The 22,899-nt window shown below is 41.5% G+C and overlaps 1 protein-coding gene across 1 annotated transcript in view; it reads right to left on the reverse strand.

Moving 5' to 3' along the window:
• EGFL6 (EGF like domain multiple 6) overlaps positions 1 to 22,447 on the reverse strand; it is a 42,493-nt gene extending 20,046 nt beyond the window's left edge. The window contains exons 1-7 of the mRNA XM_075775779.1: positions 22,252 to 22,447; positions 16,009 to 16,118; positions 13,958 to 14,050; positions 10,968 to 11,087; positions 8,126 to 8,245; positions 5,309 to 5,443; positions 3,572 to 3,694 (exon numbers count right to left, since the gene is read on the reverse strand). Of these exons, the coding sequence (XP_075631894.1) occupies positions 3,572 to 3,694; positions 5,309 to 5,443; positions 8,126 to 8,245; positions 10,968 to 11,087; positions 13,958 to 14,050; positions 16,009 to 16,118; positions 22,252 to 22,319 (769 nt within the window). The 5' untranslated portion in view covers positions 22,320 to 22,447. The remainder of the gene's footprint in view (positions 1 to 3,571; positions 3,695 to 5,308; positions 5,444 to 8,125; positions 8,246 to 10,967; positions 11,088 to 13,957; positions 14,051 to 16,008; positions 16,119 to 22,251) is intronic.
• Between the last annotated feature and the right edge of the window lie 452 nt (positions 22,448 to 22,899).

The following is a 22,899-nucleotide window of genomic DNA, read 5'->3' on the forward strand; positions in this document are numbered from 1 at the left end:
ACCATGGAATATCATCTACCAATATATATTCCTATCCTGTTTCATTTCTAAAATTCTTACCATCTTATTTAGGGAAGGATGCTTTGAGAAATCAGGGCAAGTTCATCATGTCGGACTATGCTTAATACATGAGTACACCAGCCAGCCATGCTTCCAGTAGGAAATGTGGGATGTCAAAAGCCTAAGTGTTATTCATTGAAGGATGACAGCAGTATTTGGCTCCATACTCAATTGAACTGTAAGCATCTCACCAGTGGTACGATCAGAATCGCTTTTTAAGCTTTGAAATTTTATTATGTTAAACCCAACTTTTCTCAGGACTGGCAAGTTAATAAGAAAGCAAAATCATATACAGGGTTTAGGGGTTACCCTATGAGCAAAAAAGGAACATCAGTAATACGAGAGGCACAGAGAGAGTTGGCATGACTTTGCATTTCCCTTTAGATATCCAGCAAAGCATAATGCAGAATAGTAACCTCTGCCTCCAGCTGGGCAGTAACAAGAGTGACATCCTCGAGCTCCTTAGAGTGATGCCTGAAGGTTGTAGGCTTTAAGTTAGTACTGCTTTTTCCTGTTATTTTGTAGTATCCTACCAAAAAACTGAGTCAAAAATAGGTTCATTTTCCCCCCAGGAATCTTAATTGCTTATGGAACCTTGTGACACTCTATTCTTAAATTGAAGCTGAAATACACATAGAAGCATGTGGTGAGGGAAATGTGTTTTTTTCAGTGCACAATAGGAAATCAGGAAACACACGAACCTGAGAACAGCAACAGATTGCAGCAAGATAGAGGCCAGATGTGGAAATGGCTAGGACCCTTTTAGGGAGCATTTGAAAGGTTACATCTCTATGGATTCTCAAATGAAATGTGTGGTAGAAACAGCCTCCAACACTTCATGCATATAGGAGTGTTGAATGGCAAAAGGGTGTCTGAACAATCACAGGTCATACCCATACAAGCAGCACTGTTTGCAGCCTGGTATTTCAGTAGCTTTTTCCTAAGTTAGTATATTGACATACAAATTAAATGAAAGAATTTCCTCCAACTTCTGTGCAAAGGTGAATTTTACATTACTTCACTTATGAGGTTATTTGGTAGCATGAGGCGATGTAGCCATAGAAATTTCATTGTAAACAATGTGCTTAGTTACTCTTATTTCATACTCTGAAACTTAAGCTTTATATTAGAATGTTTTTTGTTTGTTATAAAAAGCTAATATTGCTGCCATGATAGCCATTTTGTTATATACTAGAGACAATTGCTATAAAGAATTAATGCTTCCCTGTGAAAATGGGATTCCCACACTATGGGAATAATTATGTGGAGTACTGAGGACATATTTAAGAAGCCTTTCATCTAGCTGTAGCACAACCCCAGGCCCATCTGTTGGGAGCTGGGATGGGCTGCACGAGCTGCAGCCACTGCCATCAAAAGAAATGTGAAGCCACAGCCTCCAGCTCGCAAATTGCCAGGATGGTGTTCTCATCCTATCAAACCCAATAGCAAAACTTCCTGTGGCTTCAGTAAAGCCGAAGTTTTCGACAATTGCCATATGACACGGAGAACGCTTAGTGTTTCAGTGTAGGCTGACACATCTAATTGGTGTTTGTGTCACTGAAAAAAACATTTTTCCCGACAGCAAAATGCATGTCCTGCCCCCATCAGTTACACTGATCAGACTTTTTTGAGGATTGCAGTAAAAATCAGCTATTGAAACATTCCAGGTTAAAAGAACCTCCTCCTCTTACCTTTAAAAAAAAGGTGGGAAATACCACCAGAGAAACCAGTCTCTTTTTAGCACCACTGCTTTTCAGATTTTACCTCCCATTCTCTGTATTTTTTTCGCCCTCTACTGTTGTATACATCTTTCTAGCTAGACCCTTGCCTTTTGACCTGCCTATGGCTCTGATTTCTCTCATTATTGTGTGTTATTCCTCTATCGCCTCTTGTATTAAATCTCTTTTCTGTTTAGTGTGTTCTACTAAGTTTATGAATACATGGCTCCTTCCTCTTCTACACAGCTAGTGGACTTCAGTAATTGGAAATAAGACATGAGAAAGTATGCATAGAGAGAGTAAACAATTTAATAGAAACACGAGTGAGAAGACAGAAATCATCTGTCCTCAGCACTGATTTTTTTACAGGGCTAAACATTAAAAAATGTGTGATAGCCTCTCCACAAGCTAAAATATTTCCTTTGTTCATATTTAAGCATGCATTCCTGTTGAATTGTTTCTGCTTGAGGAAAGAATATTTTACATGTAGACTTGGTCAAAAGGAAATTTTCTTTTGACATTTTCAGCTTCTCATTTAAAAAAACCCAACAAACCACCCAGACTTTTTGCTCAGAGACGTATTTGCTTAACATTTCATCTGTGGTACATTTTGTATTAACAGAACTATATCAAGATGTGTCATGTCAGTTCGCTTTGATAGCTTTGACCTCAAGCCCCACTGCATCCTTCCGCTGCAGTAAGCTGCGGTGACATATCACAGGGATGTGGTCTAGCGAGGAAACTGGCTCGTAACATTGAGTTTGTGCATGAAGAACCTTCTAAAGAGCTCTGCTGTGGCAATCTGTGTCCAAATGAAACCTTTCAGCATCAGTCAGGTTTTTGTGTGTTTAGTTTTTCTCATTAAAAGTCAAAATTTTTTTACTGAAAGTAGAAACTTAATGAAAATAACTTATTGATGCAATATTGGAGGTTTCAACTGCTATTTTAATGGGAGTAGGAACATGAATAATAGACTCATAGAACATCTGTGACCATGAAGTATAATCATAATACATACCTGATCAAGGATTACTTCAAAAAGACCCAGGAAAAAAGGTTTCTGTATTATGTAGACTTCATCTGCTATAAACAAGAACTTTTTAACAATGTTTTCACATGTCTTGTATTCAAAATATTTGAGCGGGACTCAGATGTCCTCCTGAGGAAAACATCTCTAATGATGTTGCAGGAGAAATCTCTGCCAGGTTTAATAAAGGTATTAAATAAAGAGGTTTGTTTTAAATATAAAGACAAGAACAGCCTTTATTTCTTTCTTTATGGAGGGTCATATTCAGTTAGAACCGGGCAATCACATCTTTATAGGAGGTCTTCAAAATTCAGTAGACAAACAAAGGCAAACTATAAGTGAAAACAGTTTAGCACAGAAGTCACGGCTTTCCTCCTTTCTCTCACTTTTTGATAAGCTAGCTTGAAACTCTTCTGGAAAGGATTGCACAGCCCTCCGAGGGGCTAGCTGTGGGAGTTCAAGGAAAATACATGTAGACTTTTTAAAGCTATTATTTTCTCTGTTTCTGCAGGACAAATCCTCTTCTCTGTTCTACCGGCAATTCCTAGCGATACTATGAGACTTGGGGACTCATAGGCAAAATGAATTTGAACAAATCATACTTGTATTAACTATGCAATGACTTGTACAATCAACGTATTATTTTGTGGAGAGGTCTTGCTTGGTTGGTTGCAGCACTGTTCAGCATGACATTTCCTAGAAAATGCCTTATAGCCATCAATTATTGGATAAAAACAATATAGCACTGTCATCCAATGGTACTCACCAGCACAATCGAATCCACTTCCTCGGTAGCCCTGTTTACATTTGCACTTGAAGGATCCTTCGGTGTTGAGGCAGTCTGCATGGAGGTTACACCTGTGTGCATTTGTCACACATTCATTTACATCTAGGGAAAGATACAAATGCTTCAGTGAAAACTGTGTTGAAACTCAAGCTTCACGACAGCCTGTCTGTGCCGGACATCTGTTTCCAGGTATTGTAAGCACTAGTGTTAGACCAAGATGGTCCAGAGACCATTGGAGGTAGAAGAATTCACACTAGGAGAGAATGCTTAACGTCAGCTCCAACTGCACAACTACTGGCATATGCATCCATGGGAAATGTAAAGCATCCCAGTAAAGACAAAATGAATGCAGTGATTTTCTGACTGAGAACAGGAATCAAACTATAGGTTGTACACACTCTTCTATCAACAAAATGCAAAAGGCACCAAGAGAATATGTGACATCAGTTAAAAAACAATTCACCAAATCTTCCTCATTCTTTCATTCACTCTAGAAGAAATGCAATGGAAAGTAACCCTGAGCATGCCAAGGTTGTGAGATCTTCTATCTACCTCTAACATTCCAGCACACATATGATGCTGTATGAAAAAAAATATAATTAGGAAAAATTAAGTTTGCGTTTTATCCAGATTGCTTCATTTTTAGCAGCTGACAGGTCTTCTCATAATGTAAGTCAGCTAGGAGACAAGTAGCAGGAAGACTGACTCAAAAATATGGTATGTCTGAGAGCAAGATTCAGGTTTGCAGATAAAATTCTGACTACTGAGACATCTACAGTTTTTCCCCTATGCACACATATTGTCTGAAAAAGTATTTTTTCCACTTTAAGACTCTCAGGGTCTGCATACAACAGGAAATGCAAACTTGAGTCTCCAAAACCTGCCTGATGATCTCCCTCCCACGCCTAACTCCCAATATCAAGTAAATATAAACAAAACAAATGAATTCCCTCTTTTGTATGCACTTCTTATAGTAGTTCCAACTCTTCTAGGCCCTCATGTAGTCAACTGCTTGAACAATACTGCTGCAGTGGCTGCTGCAGTAACATATTTGGCTGTTCTTCCACCATTCAGCTAATAGATTGAAACAGGAGTAAAGGTGTTTTGACATCTGTTTTAACACCTGAGCATGTCAAGATAACTTTTTGCCTGTATTCATTTTTGTTTGGGAGAAACTTAGGCATGCAAGACAGACCTGAAAAGTAATTAAAACCTACTATTTTCTTTTTTTAAAAAAAAAAATTCTGTATTGTCCATCCAAACAACTGTTTTTACAGTCATGAAGGCACTTGATTGACATTCCTCATTACCAACACAAAAAAAAAAAAAAAAAAAAAAGATTGCGGCACTGCTTGTTCATCACAGGTTGAAAGCCAAGAGCGCAAAAAATGGCTCTTTAACTAAACTTGTACTAGAAGTAGCACTTCTTTGTAGTCAACTGTTGCTAACTTACTACAAGCCCTTGCACATCTTGACTTGGTACAATGGGGCAATTTAAAGTGCAAGTGCCAGTGATTAGGTTTTTCATCAGGCCACAGAGAAAACCCAGAGAAAAATTCAAAGTACCATCAAGAATATTCTTAGTGTGACATCTTTTGTCCATTTATGAGGCAGCATTCCCAGACTAGGCCAACATGCTTCAGGCAATGACAGGAAAAATACACAGTGTGGAAATGAGAAAGAATGAAGAAGGAAAACTCATGGGCCAAGTCTTACCTACACAGTCGTAACGGCCACTGATGTATTTCAGTTCATAACCAAGCTGGCACTTGCAGTAGTAGCTTCCAAATGTGTTGACACACCTGCGGTTGTAAGAGCAGACAGCTTTGCCAGTGGAGCATTCATCTATGTCTAGAGTAAGAGAAGGGATGCTGGTCAGATCCATGAGAAGGTAAAATGGGAAAGCAAGAACTAGCTGGGATTTGCACGAGAATGGTTTGGTCTTGGCTATCACAAGTTGTTTAATAAGTCCTATAATTTCACACTTGGGGATGGCTTTTGCATGTGCTCATATGAATGAAGCAGCAAAATGTGAAGTAACTTTATGGAAGATTTTCAGACATGGCATGGTAAAAGCTAGGGTAACTGGCAGTGGGGATTCTCCTCACTGCAGACAAAGATTTGCCCTAAGGTCAGGACCCGGGTCAGGAGAAACTCCACAAATTCCTTTATTTTCCCAAGAAAGGACATGTCAGAGAACAGTTTAAGAGAAAGTCCCAGAAAGAGGAAACAGAGAGCAACAGCAGCTCTTCTACTGAACCTCTGCACCTCCCCTTGCTGGGCTAAGTCAAGACATAGCGAGGAGAGAATTTCTAGACTGGAGTGGTCTGCCCAGCAAGCTAGATGACAGGGACAGATATTCTGGAGAGAGAAGGAGGCAGCTTGGTATGGGAGAAGCCTAAGAACATTATTCAACAACCATTTTAATTAAATGTTACTAATTTGATTTGCTTTGTTGTAATGTCAGATTAAAAATAGTGTGGATTATGATATTTAGCACTTGTACTTCCCTAACCCATTTTAATACATAGCAGTGACTTTGCCCTTTACAGCTTAGAACGGCTGTGAAGTGCTGCTGGACACCACAGTTGGTCTTTTTACCACTTCTACCATTCTTTCACAGTGCTTAGGTGACTGAAGGGGACAAGAACAGAAAAATATTTAAACAAACCTGTAGTCAAAAATCCCTCCTTCTGGCCATGCTACACATTTCTGATGGGGGCCTCTGTTCCCTAGCCTCCAGGGCATTCCCAGATCTCTCCAGGTTCTCATTTCTCCATGCCTCTGCCAGGACCAGGGTCTGCCACAAGCCAAAGGACAAGCCTGCTGCACCCAACCCTAGCATGAAGCTTATGTCTGCAGTGAACTCTGAAGACTCACTGTACTCATAGAAACAACAGGTTTAGGTTTAATTTAAAATTTTGACCTGTAATTGTTATTTTTTTCCTTCACCCACACACATGTAGAAGAGGAAGAGTGAAGCAGATCAATGTGCTGCCCTGCCGATCCAGGAATAATGCAGCTTCTTAGGAGGATTAAGCTAACACTAATAGCCAGGGATCTTCAAATGCGGATCTGTTTATAGTGTTTCTGTGAGTAATACCAGACTATTAGAGTATCTTATAATATATTATACATCTATTATGCTATGCAGCAGGAAGATGCTATCTCATTTTAGAGATGGAGAACTGATGACATACCACAAGTCATGTAGAAAGAAGGGATCTGCTATTTCCAACCACTGACATACCTTTTTGTCTATTTTACCTTCTATCATATGTATCAGCATTCCTCCAAATCCATTTGAGGAGGCAAGGTGAATAAAAATAAACTCAACACAAAAGAATAAAAATAATTGGCTGAATAATTCAGTAAGAGATTTAAGAGAACCACTTACATTGTCTATTACATTTAAATACAAATGTCTACAATGTTTGTCTTCACATAGCTCTCAAATAATTCAAACAAATGTTAACTGTGACTGGTGGTAGTCCGAGAGCCTTGCTGATTACTCAGAGCAGGACAGTTCCAATTACAAACTCATTTCATTTGAAAGAAAGAAATATCATTCTCATGTTAGAGTCTTCATAGTTTGGAAGTTGAGCCAAGTTTCCATATGGGTTTATTTGATAGCTCCTAAAAGTGATAAAGTAGTCTCAGGCCATACAATCTTCATATGTGACTCGGTATTCGTTGTGCCTTAAAGAGAACAATTCATATAGTAACTGTCCTTCTACAGAGCAGTGTCTCTTGGTCGATGGATTTATTCAATCTTTTGTTTGAAATGTTAAATATAATACTGTTTTGGCCATTGGAGCTAAAATTATTTTTTTTTTATTTTTGAATGTTAAACCTCTCAACATCTGAAACATTCTTTAAGCTGTAGAAATCATTCAACCAGTGTGTATTGGTAAGCAGCATCTGAAATGGATTAGCTACTGTTACTCTTCTTTGCCTGTAACGTATCATGTCCAAGCTGCCCTTCATGATCTGAAGCACTTGCACCATTGTGACAGAAGGAATGTAAAATAATATTGATGATTTCACATATTAGGTATGTTGCTAAGGACATTTTAGAAAATAGCACTTGTTGCAAAATTTTTTTTCACAGAATGGTTGAGGTTGGAAGGGACCTCTGGAGGTCATCTGGTCATCACAATAAAAGAAAACCCCATCCAAACACAATGCCCAAATCCTGTAACTCCTTATGTCAGTAGGACAGCTTCCTGAAGGGAGAGCATTGTATTTAATGGCCTCATAGCAATAGGCAGAAACTGAATCTGTTAATGACCCCAAATCATGTCAAAACATTAAATTATTTACTGGGGATGGGACTTGCCCAAAGAATTACACGGCCCATATTACAAGAACAGTTATTTAAAAAAGAGTGCAAGCTTTACATCACACTGTGAGTAACAAGAAGCATTATTCAAGCCATTGAGGAGGGCTAACTGCTTCTTAACCTTTCCCCAGAATCTTTAGGGTTTTGGGATCCTATAGAAAAGAAGCTGAGAGTAAGCTCTCTAACCATACCAATGCATGTCCTTCCATTTGGTCCCAACTGAAGGCCACCTGATGGACAAAGACACTGCACCTCCCCTTTGACTTCTTCACATCCATATTGGCAATTCACCATGGCACATGTCCTAGAACCTGAAAACAGTATTTAAAATAACAAAAAGAGCAAAATTGTAGGCCAGGATCACACACTTAAAATTAAGTTAGATCTAGATGAATGCAGAAAATTAATCAGAATGACAAAATTCCATTCATCATAAATCAAGCTGTTTATACATTAACACATTAACAATTCAAGAGTCTATGAGATAGATCTTATGCTCCCCTTCACGTTGTTCTCTCCTTATCTGCCCTTATTCCTCCTTTTTCTCTGATCTCAGTTCTGTGACTTCTTACTACTGCCTTTTTACTGTAAATCATAATACTTTGGCACATTATCTACTTCCTAAGTGGCAATAAAGAAACTTACTAAAGATTATTCTTCTCTAATTGGTAATTGTCTGTTTTCTCTTTTGTTTGAACCTGCTATTCCTGGCTTTGGTTAGACATAATATTGGCTTAGATGAACTGCTAATCAGATCTAGTATAGTAATTCCTGCAGAATTTGGGTGATTTTGTGTTAGGTACTAACCTACTATTTCAAGCAATGGTTCTCTGTGGCCCAAGCCACGTTCTTCTGATACCCTTCTTCCTGCTCCACAGTCCTTGTGTGGCTGCCAATAAATCTGATTGCTCAGACAAGGTGGCCTTCATCTTGCTAAGGAGATTTATATCACAGTGAATTTAATTGAAAAGGAGCAACAATATGGTCAAAATGTTTGCCTGAATAAAATGATGACAATTACACAGTTGGTTAAATAACCTAGCATTTCAACTGAGCACAAGCTTAAGTTAGCATCAAGTGAAATGGGAGGCTACTAAAATTAACCAAGAATAACTTCTACTTGAGCAAATAATTTACTACTTCATTTCATAATCATAGTTTCGGCTTAAGAAAATAAAGGCTCTTTGAAAATGGAAGGTGGCAAGATGGGTTGGGTTAATGAAGCACAAGCTGGATTAACATCTTTTGCTTCCTTAACCAGAGCTGTGAAGAATGAAGACTTCCCTTCTACGGGAAACCTGGTTTTCCCCCTGAAATTTAGTTTCATTCTGTGTCAGTGTTTGTTGGGGTTCCACTGAGAAACAGTGTTTCCGTGTGCCAAAGTGAAACGCAAGCTTCAGGGCTCACAGCTGCTCAGGCAATTTTTTCATATATACTTGACACTGACCACCACTGCCCCTGAGAGAGCCAGCGTTTTGTGCTGGGTTAAGCAAGGGATGCTCCAACTGCACGTTTGGTACAAATGCAAAGTTTCTTGAATTAGAAAATGAGTCCTGAACTAAGACTGGCTAGGATTTAGTTTTCTGATTTGGTTCAGAAGCATGGCTGCAGCAAGTGTTTGTACTCAGAGGAGCAGGAGTGACAGATGGATGGGACAAAGTCGTTGTTGGACTCAAAGGATAGTTTGACTGTAGTTCTGGCTTCTACCAGCTTCAGCTGTCCATAAGACAGTGGCCTTACTGAAAACTGCTTGGCGTATGATGTCAGCAGATACACAAATTATCTGGGATGAAACGGAAGGAATATATGTCCATTTCTCAGGGATCTCAGGCCCTCACAGCTGTTGTCTGCCAGTGATACACACCATGCTTAGTAATGCAGAGGCACAACCCTGAGCTGTGATGCAGGGAAGGGAAATCCTCCAAAGGCTCTGGCCCCAGGTACCTCTCGTGGCAATTTCAGTCTCCCTGCCATAAGAGAGAAAAAGAGCGAGCTCTGGCTTTCCTACCTGCCCCAGAGCTGCAGGCCCTGCGTTCCTGCGAGTGTTTGCCAAGGCTGGGTATTTTTCCAATTATCCCAAGACTGACAGCAAACTTACCAGATGGACACCCTGGCTGGTGAATGGTTCTCTGCAAGGTCTGGAGATCAAAGCCTTTCAGAGTTTATGGTTTTCTGTCATATCCATGAGAAAGATTATGCTGCACCCCATACAGCTAGGTCCATTGGTTTAGGGCAGACCTCTCAAGCAGATTGCTGAGACCAACTAGCTTCCTTGTCCATCTGATGCATCTTCCCCAGTCCAGTGGACTCCATAAAGGGCTGCCACCATGTTACCTAGGGTTCAGTTAAACTCAAAGCCAAAATACCTGTATAGAACAGCTCAGGTGAAGAAAAAAAAGTATTTTCTACTAACAAAACAGTGTTGTTGAAAAAGAAGCTTCCTCAGGTCTGAAAAATCAGGTTGGCTAAGCAAGCAGAATGCTTTCCATTACATGCTGGCTTAAAGACAAAGAAAATAGGTAGAAATACAGTTTAGATAAGCCTTAGCTCAATGAACAAATGTTTGCAAGAAGCTGGTGGCAACTGTGCGAAGCATATCAACACAGAGATAAAATAAATTAGTGAGGGAGCACAGAAAGATAAAGCAAGGAATAATGGCATGAAATGCAGCATAGTAAAAAGTAGCCTATATTGGTGCTTTGCTTAGATTAATTCATCCTTATTCAACAGATGAACTGGCAGGACTATGCATCAAGATTACACTAGCTGTTCTTCATCTGAAGTAATGCTATCAAAGATTTTTACATCTAGCAGGACAAAAATTCCTCTGAACACCAAAATACGAGTATGACCTAGTTTACTTTATCCAGGTATTGCCAAACAGAAAGACTCTTTCAGCTGACAGTACCAAGAGCTGAGGCAAAGACCCAATCCTGAATAAGCTAAATCTATTCATCACAGGAAGAAAATCTGCTGGGATCAAATGTGATTAGATGATTTTGGTATGCCTGTCCTATCAGCTCTATTACTTACTTGCACATGTGCCATCTGGCATAAGCATGTACCCGTTGAGACAATAGCACTTGTAGCTGCCATGTGTATTCATACATCTGTGTTCACAGGGACGTGGTTTCAGTCCACATTCATTCAGATCTGCAGAAGTCATTGGAATGAAGTGAGTGCTGGGTTTGTGTATATACATATTCAAACATGTAGCTGGATAATATTGTCTAATGCCTTGAATCCCCCACAGTAAAATTGCCTGGATTGAAAGTGAGCCAGCCCCTTGCAAGATGAGAGTTTAGCAGACCATCTGGCTGAAAGACTGCTAGCAAAACCAATATATACAGACTTCTACACCTGAAAAACTAATGCAAACTCTGGCCATAACTGACAGCTTGTTAGGAAGAGGTGGAGGGGTGGGGAGAGAATTGCAGTTAATCTCTTTTCTGGGAGTTATTCTTCTGGATTTCTCTGATTCTAGGTGGAGATTTTTAGCTCTCCAGTTGACCTCTCTACTAGAAAGGCAAAAACATGAGATAGAACAGTAAATCAGCGTGAGATAAGTGAAACAAAGACTTTTTTTTTTTTTTAACTACACATTGGCACCAAGGTTATCAGTAGCAGAAATGAAATACAATACATGATAAGAATTATGTGACTTTAAGAATAAAAGGACAAATCTCAAAATACTGAGAATAAAAGCATCCTAAATCCTTCTCAAAATCCAGGATTTAAAAGGCTTTGCAGAAACTAAATTTATTTCAAATTCCCAATAGCTACCCTTCACAGGAAGAAAACGACAATCTTGAAAAGTTTGTGTAGTAAAGGCAGAGCAGTGCTGACAATGGTATTGGTCCTATGACAAGGGGACAACATCTGTGCTTGTGACTTCTTTGAACTGACACCTCTACCTCTTGTATTTTGAAACCTGATTAGTAAACAAACAGAACTCATTAACAGAATGCACCAGCGTACGCAGCTTGTTCAACATGTGTTTAATGGCACATACGACCAATAATATAATTACAATAAAGATGCAACTCTCCAAACAAGCACTGAGCTTGTGCAGCTCCACTTCTAATGGGAGAAGCATCTGTTCTCATGTCTATGCACCCTGCAGACCACAGAAAAAACTCCAGACCGTTCAGAGCATAAACTTTGTGGGGGTTATAGATGTGCAGAAGTGTTTGTTACAGCTCAGTCCAGGGAGAAAAAAAAGAGGGTTGCATTCTATTATTTAAACGTAAGCTCCGATTGAAAAAGGACAACCTATAAGCTTGCAAATCACATTTTTGTGCTACTGTGGCTCCACTAAATAACCAAGAGTCTCTTAACAAAGAAACTAGAGAGCAAACTAGGGAACAAAAGTTATTCCACTTAGACCATACATTTTCAAAAGTGCTTAGCTGCCCCTATCTTGCACAATGCACAGTAATGCACAGATAGCATACACAGCTCTAAAAGAGAACCTACGGAGATAAGGCTAATTTAGCTCAGACTTGGTGGCAGACTAATACAGTCCCCTTATCTCTGTTATTTTAGTTAGCTCATGTTGAGCTTGCTCAGCAGGGCATTCTGCTGTAAAGACAGACTATGGCTATATCTGCCAGTAAATTAAAAGTGGCTCTGAGCATGCCTGGCTGCTGCAACATGACCACCTATATGGCTATACTATTGAAATAGCTCTGGGACATTTCTGGCCTCTGCCAGCCACCACTTTACTAAAAAATTCCTGGCCATGCTTCAGAAGGTAGAACAGCCCTGGGAGTTAACAGGCAATTTGCACATGTAGGTCTGTGCAGTGCTTCCACCAAGCCGCAGACCCTGAATCTACTGCAAATGCGCAGAGCTGACCTGCTCGCCTTCGGAGGGCATATCAAATGCAGCTGGAGTTACTGCACAGAACACCTAAAAGCTGGGAATTTCTCGGTTGCCTTTTGGTAACATTTAAGCTGCCAAATAATTTTTGAGGTTAAACTTCTGGGTTTAGAGGCTGAAGTTGTAAGTGATACCTACATATCTACTACACACAACCACGGCTGCTGTTTCACTCTCCTCTCTAGTGGTGCTGAGGAACTGACTTCTTTCCCTGAGCAACATTAAGAGTGCAAAAGATGGAGTTTTCCAAAATACTTTAACAGTATAGTATATCGTTTGACAGATATTGTGTAATAAATGGGTTGTTTTGACTCTGAAAAATGTCAGTGTGTTCGGTATGTCAATGCAACGTTTTCAAGCAAAGGCTGCAGGTGCTTAGGAAGGCAGCAAGGATAGACCCATCCATACGTGTAGCTTTATGTCATGCTTCCCTCACAGCACCTGCAGTTCACTCATCTACACTGCAGTAGGATGGGCTCTCTCCATGCACAGTGACCTGCTCCTTTCATCTGATCCAACACAGGGGTCTCATATACTGGAACAGGAAAAAAAAAAAAGCTGAGCTCTCACCAATGTGTTAGCTGAAATATTTCCATGTCTAATTGCAAGTTTAGGGAGGGAAAGTGGTGCAATCAAAGTTTCTGAGTATGCAATTCTAAAGATTCTCAATTCTGGTTCTCAGAAACACCAATTAGCATATGCAAACAGATGGTATTGGCCCAGGCAGCTTGAGAAATTACATGTCTAGCATATAATTGCATGTCTTTCTGATGAGAAGGTTAGTTAAGAACCTACTAACTAGCAACATGGGTTGCTAGTTAAGAAAATAACATGGGTTCTGGATTTGACTTCCACCTCTTCTAATAATTTCTTCAATAATCTCTCCACGCCTTAATCCTCTGACTGTAAATATGACAGTTTCCCTTGTCATCAGCCCGCAGGAGATACATGATACAGGTTCAAACTTCCCTGTGCTGAAGGAGGCTTAGAGCTTGCAAGTGCCTTAAGCCCTAAACTCTCCTATGTAAACAAGAAAACATCTTAGTTTACTGTTTTGGAAGATGGCACAATCCATAGTGCAAGATAAGGAGACAGAACATCAACAATCTGCTTTTTGGAGTAATATCCCCATGTGCACAAACCTTGATTACAGCTTTTCCCTGTAAATCCAGGGAAACATTTGCATTTGTTTGGTCCCATGCACTCGCCATACTTGCAGCCATGTCCACAGATAGCTGGCGGAGTCAGGCAGAGAAAGGAGAGAGAAAAAGAAAAAGTTAGAAATACTCTATTTGAGAACTTTTGCCCTGTTTAGCTGCCTAAAAACTTGTTGCACAAGTTCAATATCCTCCATACTTCTCCCTCTAGTTTGGGCATGGTAGCTACTGATCAGCACTTTATTCTGCTTAAGTGACACTAGCACAGATTACAGAAGTGTGTGCTTTTCCAGGTTTCTAAAGACCTGGAAAAGAAGGGACTCCTTTTAGCTCTCTCCCTCGTGCTTTTTCTGCCATGCTTACTATTTACATTCCGTTTTGTACTCTTGCCTTTTTCCTATTTTTAAGCAGCCTATGCGAGAAGCAGCTAGCCATCAGCTTGACTTGCTACGGTTGGCATCTGGAGTAGGAAAGAGGCAACAGCACTCTCCTGCAGTCAAAGAAGACACATTACCCTACAGCAGTTTTCCAGTCTTAGATCTCTTCAGTTACAGCTGAGGAACATGTCCATCCCATGGTGGGATATCCAGAGCGCACCTGTCAAACGATCAGGCAACTGTCCTTACAACACATCCCAATAAGTATAATTGCATCAGGTTTAAAATGATTTGAGAAGACTATGCTTAGCCTGGATGCATTAAAAAGTAAAAATTTTCTAACTCTCAGCCCTCTGGATCATTAGTTAGAAATTAAATGCTGACTTTTATAAGGTTTAAGGCTCCTGAAGTCAATGTGATTGTCAGCATGAGCGTTATTCAGGAAAAGCAAACCAAACATGCATTTAAATCAGAACTAGCTCTGGAAAAACAGCAGATTAAGGCACTTTTGAACACTATCTCCATCCCTGAATGCAATGTGGCATACTGCAAGACCAAGTGAGAATTAGCACTGAAGCAGAGAACACCACTGTATCTGGAGTTACACTGCAGAATTACATTATAGTTGGCTTAAAGTAATCTACCAAAGAAGAATCTTAAAAATTTATGAAAACTGTATTTTAGTACGAAAACAACCTACTGCTATAAAACAAGACAATCTACTCCACCAGCTGATCAAAGTTACATTTGCCAGTTTTCCCTTCAGGTATTCATTTGCATCAAAACTAAGGTGCTATTAAGCAATGCAGAAATATTAACAAAGGTATTAATCACTTTTTCCTTTTTAAAACTGACATGCTATATATAGAGAGCTGAGACATTTTGGCACCTTTCCCTTTTAGATACCAGTAAGCTGATTTTCAGCAATGAATAACCCTAAGCCTCTATTCAAATTCACCAGATATAGAATGCCAAATTCTCTGGGACAACAGATGCAACATCTGAAAAAGATTCCTAAGGCATGTATTTTATGATTTTTATTGTGTTTTGCCCAAGTACAGATAGAAAAAGATTCCACATCACCTTCTCCTTGGGATCTGTAGACCTTTTACAAATTAGAAATGTCTTAAGAGTCATTGACTCCTCATTAAGCCAACAATCCACAGAGCAGAATACTGGCCACCTACCCAAGCTCAAGTCAAGTGCACTTACTGGTTGGGCTTTATTTATATTTTTAGAAAGTTAAAACTTCCAGGTTCTCAGAGGCTGTGTACTGAAGACAAAGGATATCAACTGACAGAAAACCATTTCAGGGGTCCATATGTAGCATTAGAAAACACCGCATTTTTGGCACTTACTTGACAGCTGTAACAGTATAGGCACTGACCAGGGCTGTGCAGGAGGTTACAACAGATGGTCCCTTCTGGACCTAGGAATTTTTTAATACATATTTTATGGTTTGGTGTTATTTACCCAAAGCTCTGCTTTTTTGAGGAGACGGTCTCTCAAACATGTTTTATTCACTCTCTCACAGAGTTAAGAGATTTCAATCCTCAGAAGGTTTCTTTCTGAAACTTCTGGCTGACATATATGAAATCCCTATATTAGTACCAAGTACACAGCCATGGAGAGGAAACAAAAATAAAGTGTTAATGTTACCTTCGCAGCGGCCCTTGTTCTTTTTCCAGCCATAACAGCAATCCAACCTAGTGCCATAGCGACACACCCCAGGCTGGCTCACAGCCACCAGCTGCCCACGAGCTCTCGAGCTGTGTAAGAAAGGATAAACACTAGCTCCAGCAGGAAAACACACTTTAATCCATTGCTCCATATACTCCTTTGTACATTTCCCTTACGTTTTATCCACCATCAGGCATTTTAATTTCACCGAACCTAAGGGAGTGTTTCTAGACAGGAATGCAAAGTTGCATTTGGTTGGAGAAACAGGGGAGATGGGAACGTTTCACCTGCAATAAATTAACTGTGCAACATAAATCCCTTCTAATGAGAAACATGGCAAAGGCAAAAAAATACAGCCAGGTCCCCTGCTAGAATGAGTCATTTTTAATATCAGTCAAGACAATGGGGCTGCTCCAGCTTGCATCACATGAAGAATCTGCATCAAATATATGATGTCATACCTGACAGCATTATTGCTTTGGATGATGAAATACTGATTCTAAAGAAAATCGGCTTTCTGAACATCAGTCAGCCCCACAAAAGCTGGTTGCATGAGACTCCCTGACCATACAAATTAATGTTAGTTTAATTTGCCAATAAGCCCAGGGGGTTCAAAGTCACTGTGCAGATCAACAGCTGCAAGAGTTGGAAAACCTTCCATGTTAGTTGCCAAAATTATAAATCTGATGGAAATCCACAACTGTGTAAGTCTTCTAGATCTACTCTATTTTGCTGTGACTTGGGTTCTCTTCTCCCTGTTTGTCGTTAGTCAAGTTCTCCATTACCACATGCCTGTCCCCTTTATGAAATTCTCCTCTTTATCCAAAATCTTCTGTCTCCACTGCTTTTTCCAGGCTATAGTTTAAAATACACTTTCCTCAAGAGTCCAAGGTGATGTTTCTGACACAGAAAGCATTGAGAGGGGCAATACACAGCAACAAACATCCCCATGGAAAAAAAGTCAGCAGGCCAGGAACTTCTGCATTTTTTGTGTGCGATGCACAGTAAAGGCTTTTCTTTATCACCTTACAGCAGCGCTTTGCACCTATCTTCCTGTGCTTATCTGGAAGGGTTGCACTCATATTGAAATAGTTACTGCAAACATCACTAAGGCAAACTAGTAAAATAAATATATGCATGTGCTTCAATGATAGAAGACATTACTTCAGAGTTTTCTTTAGTAGCAGAAGCATTGAAAAGAGAAGGGAGTTCAGAGGAAATGCATAAGCTTACGTATCTGAGATACCCTGAATGAAGAGACAGTCCTCATGTCACCTGGCAATTAAAAAGACTGCAATGTTGGAATAAGTTGCTCTGATGTCACCCAGCCTTTGCCATCAACCCAGTGATGCAGTTTACAGGAGTACATATACCCCATCTTCAGACAGGAGAAAAAGTGTATTGAATAGCTGTGACTCCTCTATGTGTGTCTATCAGAAATCAGCACCCTGCCTCTGGATTTATAGACAATAAAATAAGCTTTTTCCATTTTGTTCATCAAAATGCTGCTGGCTTACATCACTTGCAAGTATACAAATTGAAGAACATATGTTCTCCTTGCACATTAGAAAGTGCCCCTGAATCCACCTGGATAGTAAATGTATATTCTGCTTACATCCCAGAAAATCCCCTTGAATGCAGCTGGAATGTGCTAAGACTCCCCTGGAAGGTCAAAATGCCTAAAGCTTGGAGGAAGCAGGATCTCATTACTTTCCAAAAGGTGCTCATTTTCACAGGAAGACAAACTCATTCAGTAACATTTTATTTAATATTTCACTTCAAAATCAAATAATGACAGCATCTTTACAAAGTATACAATATCTCAGAAGATTTCAGTACAAACTTGTCTTAAAACTGGGAAATGTTCCATAAAACTGCAAATAAAATGATCAAAGCTAAACTTTATACATACTACCCTGGACAAGGTGTTTCACTTGTTCTTACTTCCACAACAAGCCCCAAGTTAAAGTCTACCTTTGGCAGTAGGAAAGGTCAATTAGATTGTCAAGAGCCCATCCTGATCCCAAAATCTGGGAGGAAATTAAGTTTTGCCAGGTTAGTCCCTCTGACTCATGAAGAGCCACCGGACATCAGCTCAGCTATTGCTGTCAGGAGTTCAGTATTTTGTGCAAAAGAAAGAAATTTAGAAAGCAGAGATCCTTTCAGGCAGGCAGATCCTTTCCTGGAGAATGTCACGTGGACCCTCTTGGATGTTGGGGAAGAAATAATGCAGACTGGAGGCACGGCATGCTTCTGATCCCTCCCTATATGATATTCTTACAGGATTTTACAGGGAGTACCAAGGGGCCTGAGTGAGATTGCTGTACCTTGTGCTAAAGGTAACTAACGGCAGACTGAGCCATCTGGGGTGCCCAGGCAGCAGAGAAGTAACCGGTTTTATGTGGCTATGACATTGCTGACACCAGTAGCATGGCATTTAGCCAGCAACATTGAAGATGAATAACAAGAACTTCTACAATAAGCCAGAGCCTCCTTAGTTGAGGTCACAGAAAGAACGAGCTGGCCATATTTGCTATCACAAGATCACTGAGAGCCACTAGCACCATTATAAAATAGGCAGGACCCTCAGGTGTTTCAGTCAAAATTCCAGGAAAGTTTTACTGCTGCCATATAAGGTTGTATTATGTACAGTTCTTAACATCCATGTTAAAAAAAATGAAGTATGTATGGTATATATGATGATAAAAGCCATGAAGAATGAGAAACTCATTTTAGAGAGGACGAGAAGAACTTGGCTTCAGCTGAACAAACCAAAAGCTGAGAGGGGATCTGAATGCTTCCTACTACATGTCAGGCAGCTCCAAACGAGAGAGAAAAGTTTTTTAAGAGAAAGGCCAATTTATATCCATTTGCTCTTGTGCTACTGTCCATTAATACTCCGAGGGGGATAAGAGTACGAACACAGCCAGGAGAAGGGTGAGACTCCTGAAGAGCACTGAAGAGCCAGAACAACTCCCACCTAATTTTAAGATACACAGTCTCTTCCACAAACTAAAAAAACCTAATGTTACCCATAATGATACAAACATAGGCATGAATGAAGTGACGTCCCATTTACTCAGCTGCTGCTGAAAAAATTGTTCCTCTCTGTAGTAATATGAATATTATGAATTCTGTCCCAAAAGAAGTTGGATCAATTCAGAGAAAAGCATTCAGATACTGGCCAAGACCAGGTAAGTATGTAACTCTGTACCTACAGCAACGTGAGCAGTGGACAAAATAAATTGGATGTGTGATGTGAGGACAGACCTTAAACTAATACACAGTGCCTTTTACTTCTTGCAGTGATTTACTTAATTTGATATAAAAAAATAAAACTTATGTATTTACAATAAAACACATTGAGAAAGTTCATCTGCTCCACTGATGAAGTGGCTAGGTAGGTCTTCTAGCACAGCTAGGTTTATTGATAGGGTAGGACTCATATCCCAAATAGCTTAAATACACAAACTGCAAAGGAAAATATTACAATAACTGGTGAAAGAAGGGGAATAAAGCATGCCTGAATGTTGGCACTTGCTTATCCAACAGACTCCCCCTATCATCCCCTACCCTTTTTTGTTGTTTCATTCTATAAAATGAGAAAACAGTTTTACATAGCATCCGTTTCTCAAAATTAGTTATGACCTAGGCCAACTCCAAACTACTAAAAATGTCTGCATACCAATGGGCAGTCAAAAATTTCAGATATAATAACTGGGCTGATAGCTGTGCTGGACTGTAATCCTCATTAGCAGCCCTTTTACCAGTAATGGCTAAAGTAAACACAGGTAAAAATCCCAACAGTTAAAATTACTTGGTGGGTTTTCCTGACCAGTGATCATGAGTGGTGTAAGCCCAGCCTGAACTGAGTTATGTGTCAGTAACAGCTGCAGAGGAGTCTTCAAAAGTCAGATTTAACCAGGTAGGCAGATAACAAAGTCAGGTATGGTTTGAGTTAATACAGTTGTTTGTTTTCAGGTCCTATTAATATTCTGTCTTTTACTAAAGTTTTCTCTGGAAAGGAACAGTTAGGAGCTTTTACTTTTTTTTTTTCTTCAAAACACAGCTGCTGAATAGATTTAGTGCACTGTTTCCATAAGAACTCTACAGGATGCTTTTGTTCAGCTGTTGCCCGTACAATAGCTGCCTGCTGCTGGGGGGTGGGCAGGGGGGAAGGCCTCAATTATATTATTAGCAACTTCCAGTTAACTTCAAAGACAGGATATTACCCCTTTCTTTAATTTTCCTCTACAAAAAAATTCTGGACATTGTTGCTAGCGAAACCCAACTAGCACCAAACTTAAAAATTTGATCAACTGGTATATTCAGAAGGACAAAAAGATGGTATCTCACAACTACAGCAATTTGAACAATATTCCTAAAAAGTCTATCATGAGCGTATGTCATGTGGAGATAAATCTGAAGTTTGCCAAATAAAGGCATAAGGTTATTTTGTCGTGGTGGCTGGTTGGGGTTTTTTTTTTGTTTTGCTTGTTTTTACACAAGTTTATTTGAATGGTGACTTCCTTTTAGGAAAAAAGTTCACCTATAGTCATATTAAATAAAACCAAAAAAGTGTCAGCTATTATCTTCTACTAACTGTGTCTTAGATATCCCTTCATCCATTTTCAGGCACTCAGCATGACAACAGTCCTGCTTCACTGCAAGTCCCTCCCAAAACACCAAATCAAGTTTACCTTGGGCTTGCAGAAGTTCCTTTAAAGCTTCGTGTGCCCACCAAACTCCTTAAAGGAAGTACTCAGAGCAGAAAAGTCCAGACAGAAAAGCCACGCTTCTCAAGACAAAAGCATCATAATTAATTCATTTTTTCACCACTTCCTGTTCCTTCTTCCTAGCTATTCAGAGCCAATAGAATTCCTTTGTCCTCTTAAACTAGAATCCCTTGTCATCCAAGACATGGGATCAAGATGTTTTAAAATCTCTTTTCTCCCCTTCCTCCCAATGGAAAAGGCAGAACAACAATCTTGGTAGAAAAGAGAGGTGCCACCACCATCATCCAACATCAGCTTGGACAAGACAGGCTGCAGAGCAATCAGTCTTAGGTAGGTTGTAGGTTTCCCATAGGATTCATGACTTACTGTCACATAACAATTTTTACCAAACATGTCCCTCTGCTTCAGCTAACTCCAGGCCATAATTCCTTCTGGAAGGAGATAATGCTCTTATTTTGCAGTTTTACACCTTTCAAAGCGTTTGAAATGTAAATACACAACATCAAGAAATAACTAACACGAGCATTTAAATGGAGCTCTGCTTTGACAGCAAATGTGTTTTCTGCAAGAGCAGGTCTGGAGTTCATAAACTTTCAGTTCCAGAGGAGCTGACCACTTCATAGCCCTGCATGTGCTGGAGCAGCACACTGCCACTTGATCATAAACATTCCTGCTCACAAATCCAATACTAAACAAATAAACCACACACCATATTGAAGGCTTCATCTCCAGTTGCTGTGAATTCTCCGTTTAGTAGCTACTCCCTTGCTGCAGCACCTGTGGCTTTTTATTTGCCTCTGGAGAACTGAGAGGGGGGAACACCGGAATGGCTTAATCCGGATTAAACAGTTTTATTCATCCTCTCTCACAATGTCACTCTGTTTCTGGAACGTACCTGTCTCTGTAGGATGGAACAACTGTCCGGGTGGGCTGATTTTGAAGCGTCTGTTTATACAGGCAAACCAAAGACTAGAGCAGCTCACTCCTTTCCATACTTGGTGTAGCTGTTCTCACCGGCTGTACCTCCAAGAGTGCGCTGAAGCTACCGTTTCACCCAGAGCAAAGAAGCCCCGCAGCTTTGCTGTGGTTACTCCAAGGGAAGCGGCACACACCTCATTCAAAAAGCCGTAACCACTTTGCCAGCGGCGTTCGGCTCAGCACCGCTCTTACACGGCCCTGCAGGGAGCGGCCCGGGCTGTGCCGCGCCCCCCCACAGGGACCTGCCGCCGCCGGGGCGAGCCCCACGGACACGGGTGGAGGAGGGACTCGCTTACACCCGCACCACGGGCAAACAGAGCAGCCCCCGGCACGGCAGGGAGCGCACGCCGCCGCCCGGCCCGGCCACCCCCGGAGCCGCTTGCCGGGGACCCGGACCCAGCCCCGGCCCGCCCGGACCCCACGGGGCGCTCCCACGCAGTAGCGGGGCATTGAGCTCGGGGCTGCCTCCTGACCACCGCCACCTCCCTTCCCCGCCGTCCCCGCTCACCTGCCCGCGGCGGCCAGCCCGGCGGCGAGGAGGGCGGCGAGCAGGGCTCCCCCGGGCGCCGGCACCATCGCCCGGCGGCGGGGAGGCGGCCCCGGCCCCGCGGCGGTGAGGCGGCGGCTGGCTGGCCCTCGGCGACGAGGCGGGAGGATCGGAGAACGGGCGGCCGGCGGGACAGGGCTGTTTAACCTGGCGGGGCGGGGCGGGCCCGCCTCCGGCCGCGCTCGCCTCACGCGTCCCACACGCCCCGGGACGGGGCGGGCAGCCACCCCCGGCGGGGCAAAGCGGCTCCGTCGGGCGAACGGGACGGGCTGGCGGGCGGGAAAGGGGGCCCCGTGCCGTCGGGTCGCCTCAGCGGGAGGAGAGCAGGCTGCAGCTCGGGAGACGCTGCCCCGCGGGTACGGGCATGGAGCCACGGCGGTGTCCCCCCCGCCATGTCAGCCCGGCGGGCGGTACGCTCCCGCCAGCCCCGCAGGCTTATTCCGTGCAATAACCGGCTTGTCCCGCGGGGTCTGCCTCCGCGGGCACCCACCGTCCGCCGTGACACCTCTGCGATGGTTTTCCACCACAGGGAAACAACATTTGCACTGAAAGATTTGCAGGTTTTGCCTTTCAGTTGCAGGACTTTCCGTGGCCAAACTTTGTTTAAGC

Source organism: Balearica regulorum, chromosome 1 (genome assembly GCF_011004875.1).
Source record: "Balearica regulorum gibbericeps isolate bBalReg1 chromosome 1, bBalReg1.pri, whole genome shotgun sequence".
In the NCBI taxonomy this organism is placed as follows: Eukaryota; Metazoa; Chordata; class Aves; order Gruiformes; family Gruidae; genus Balearica; species Balearica regulorum.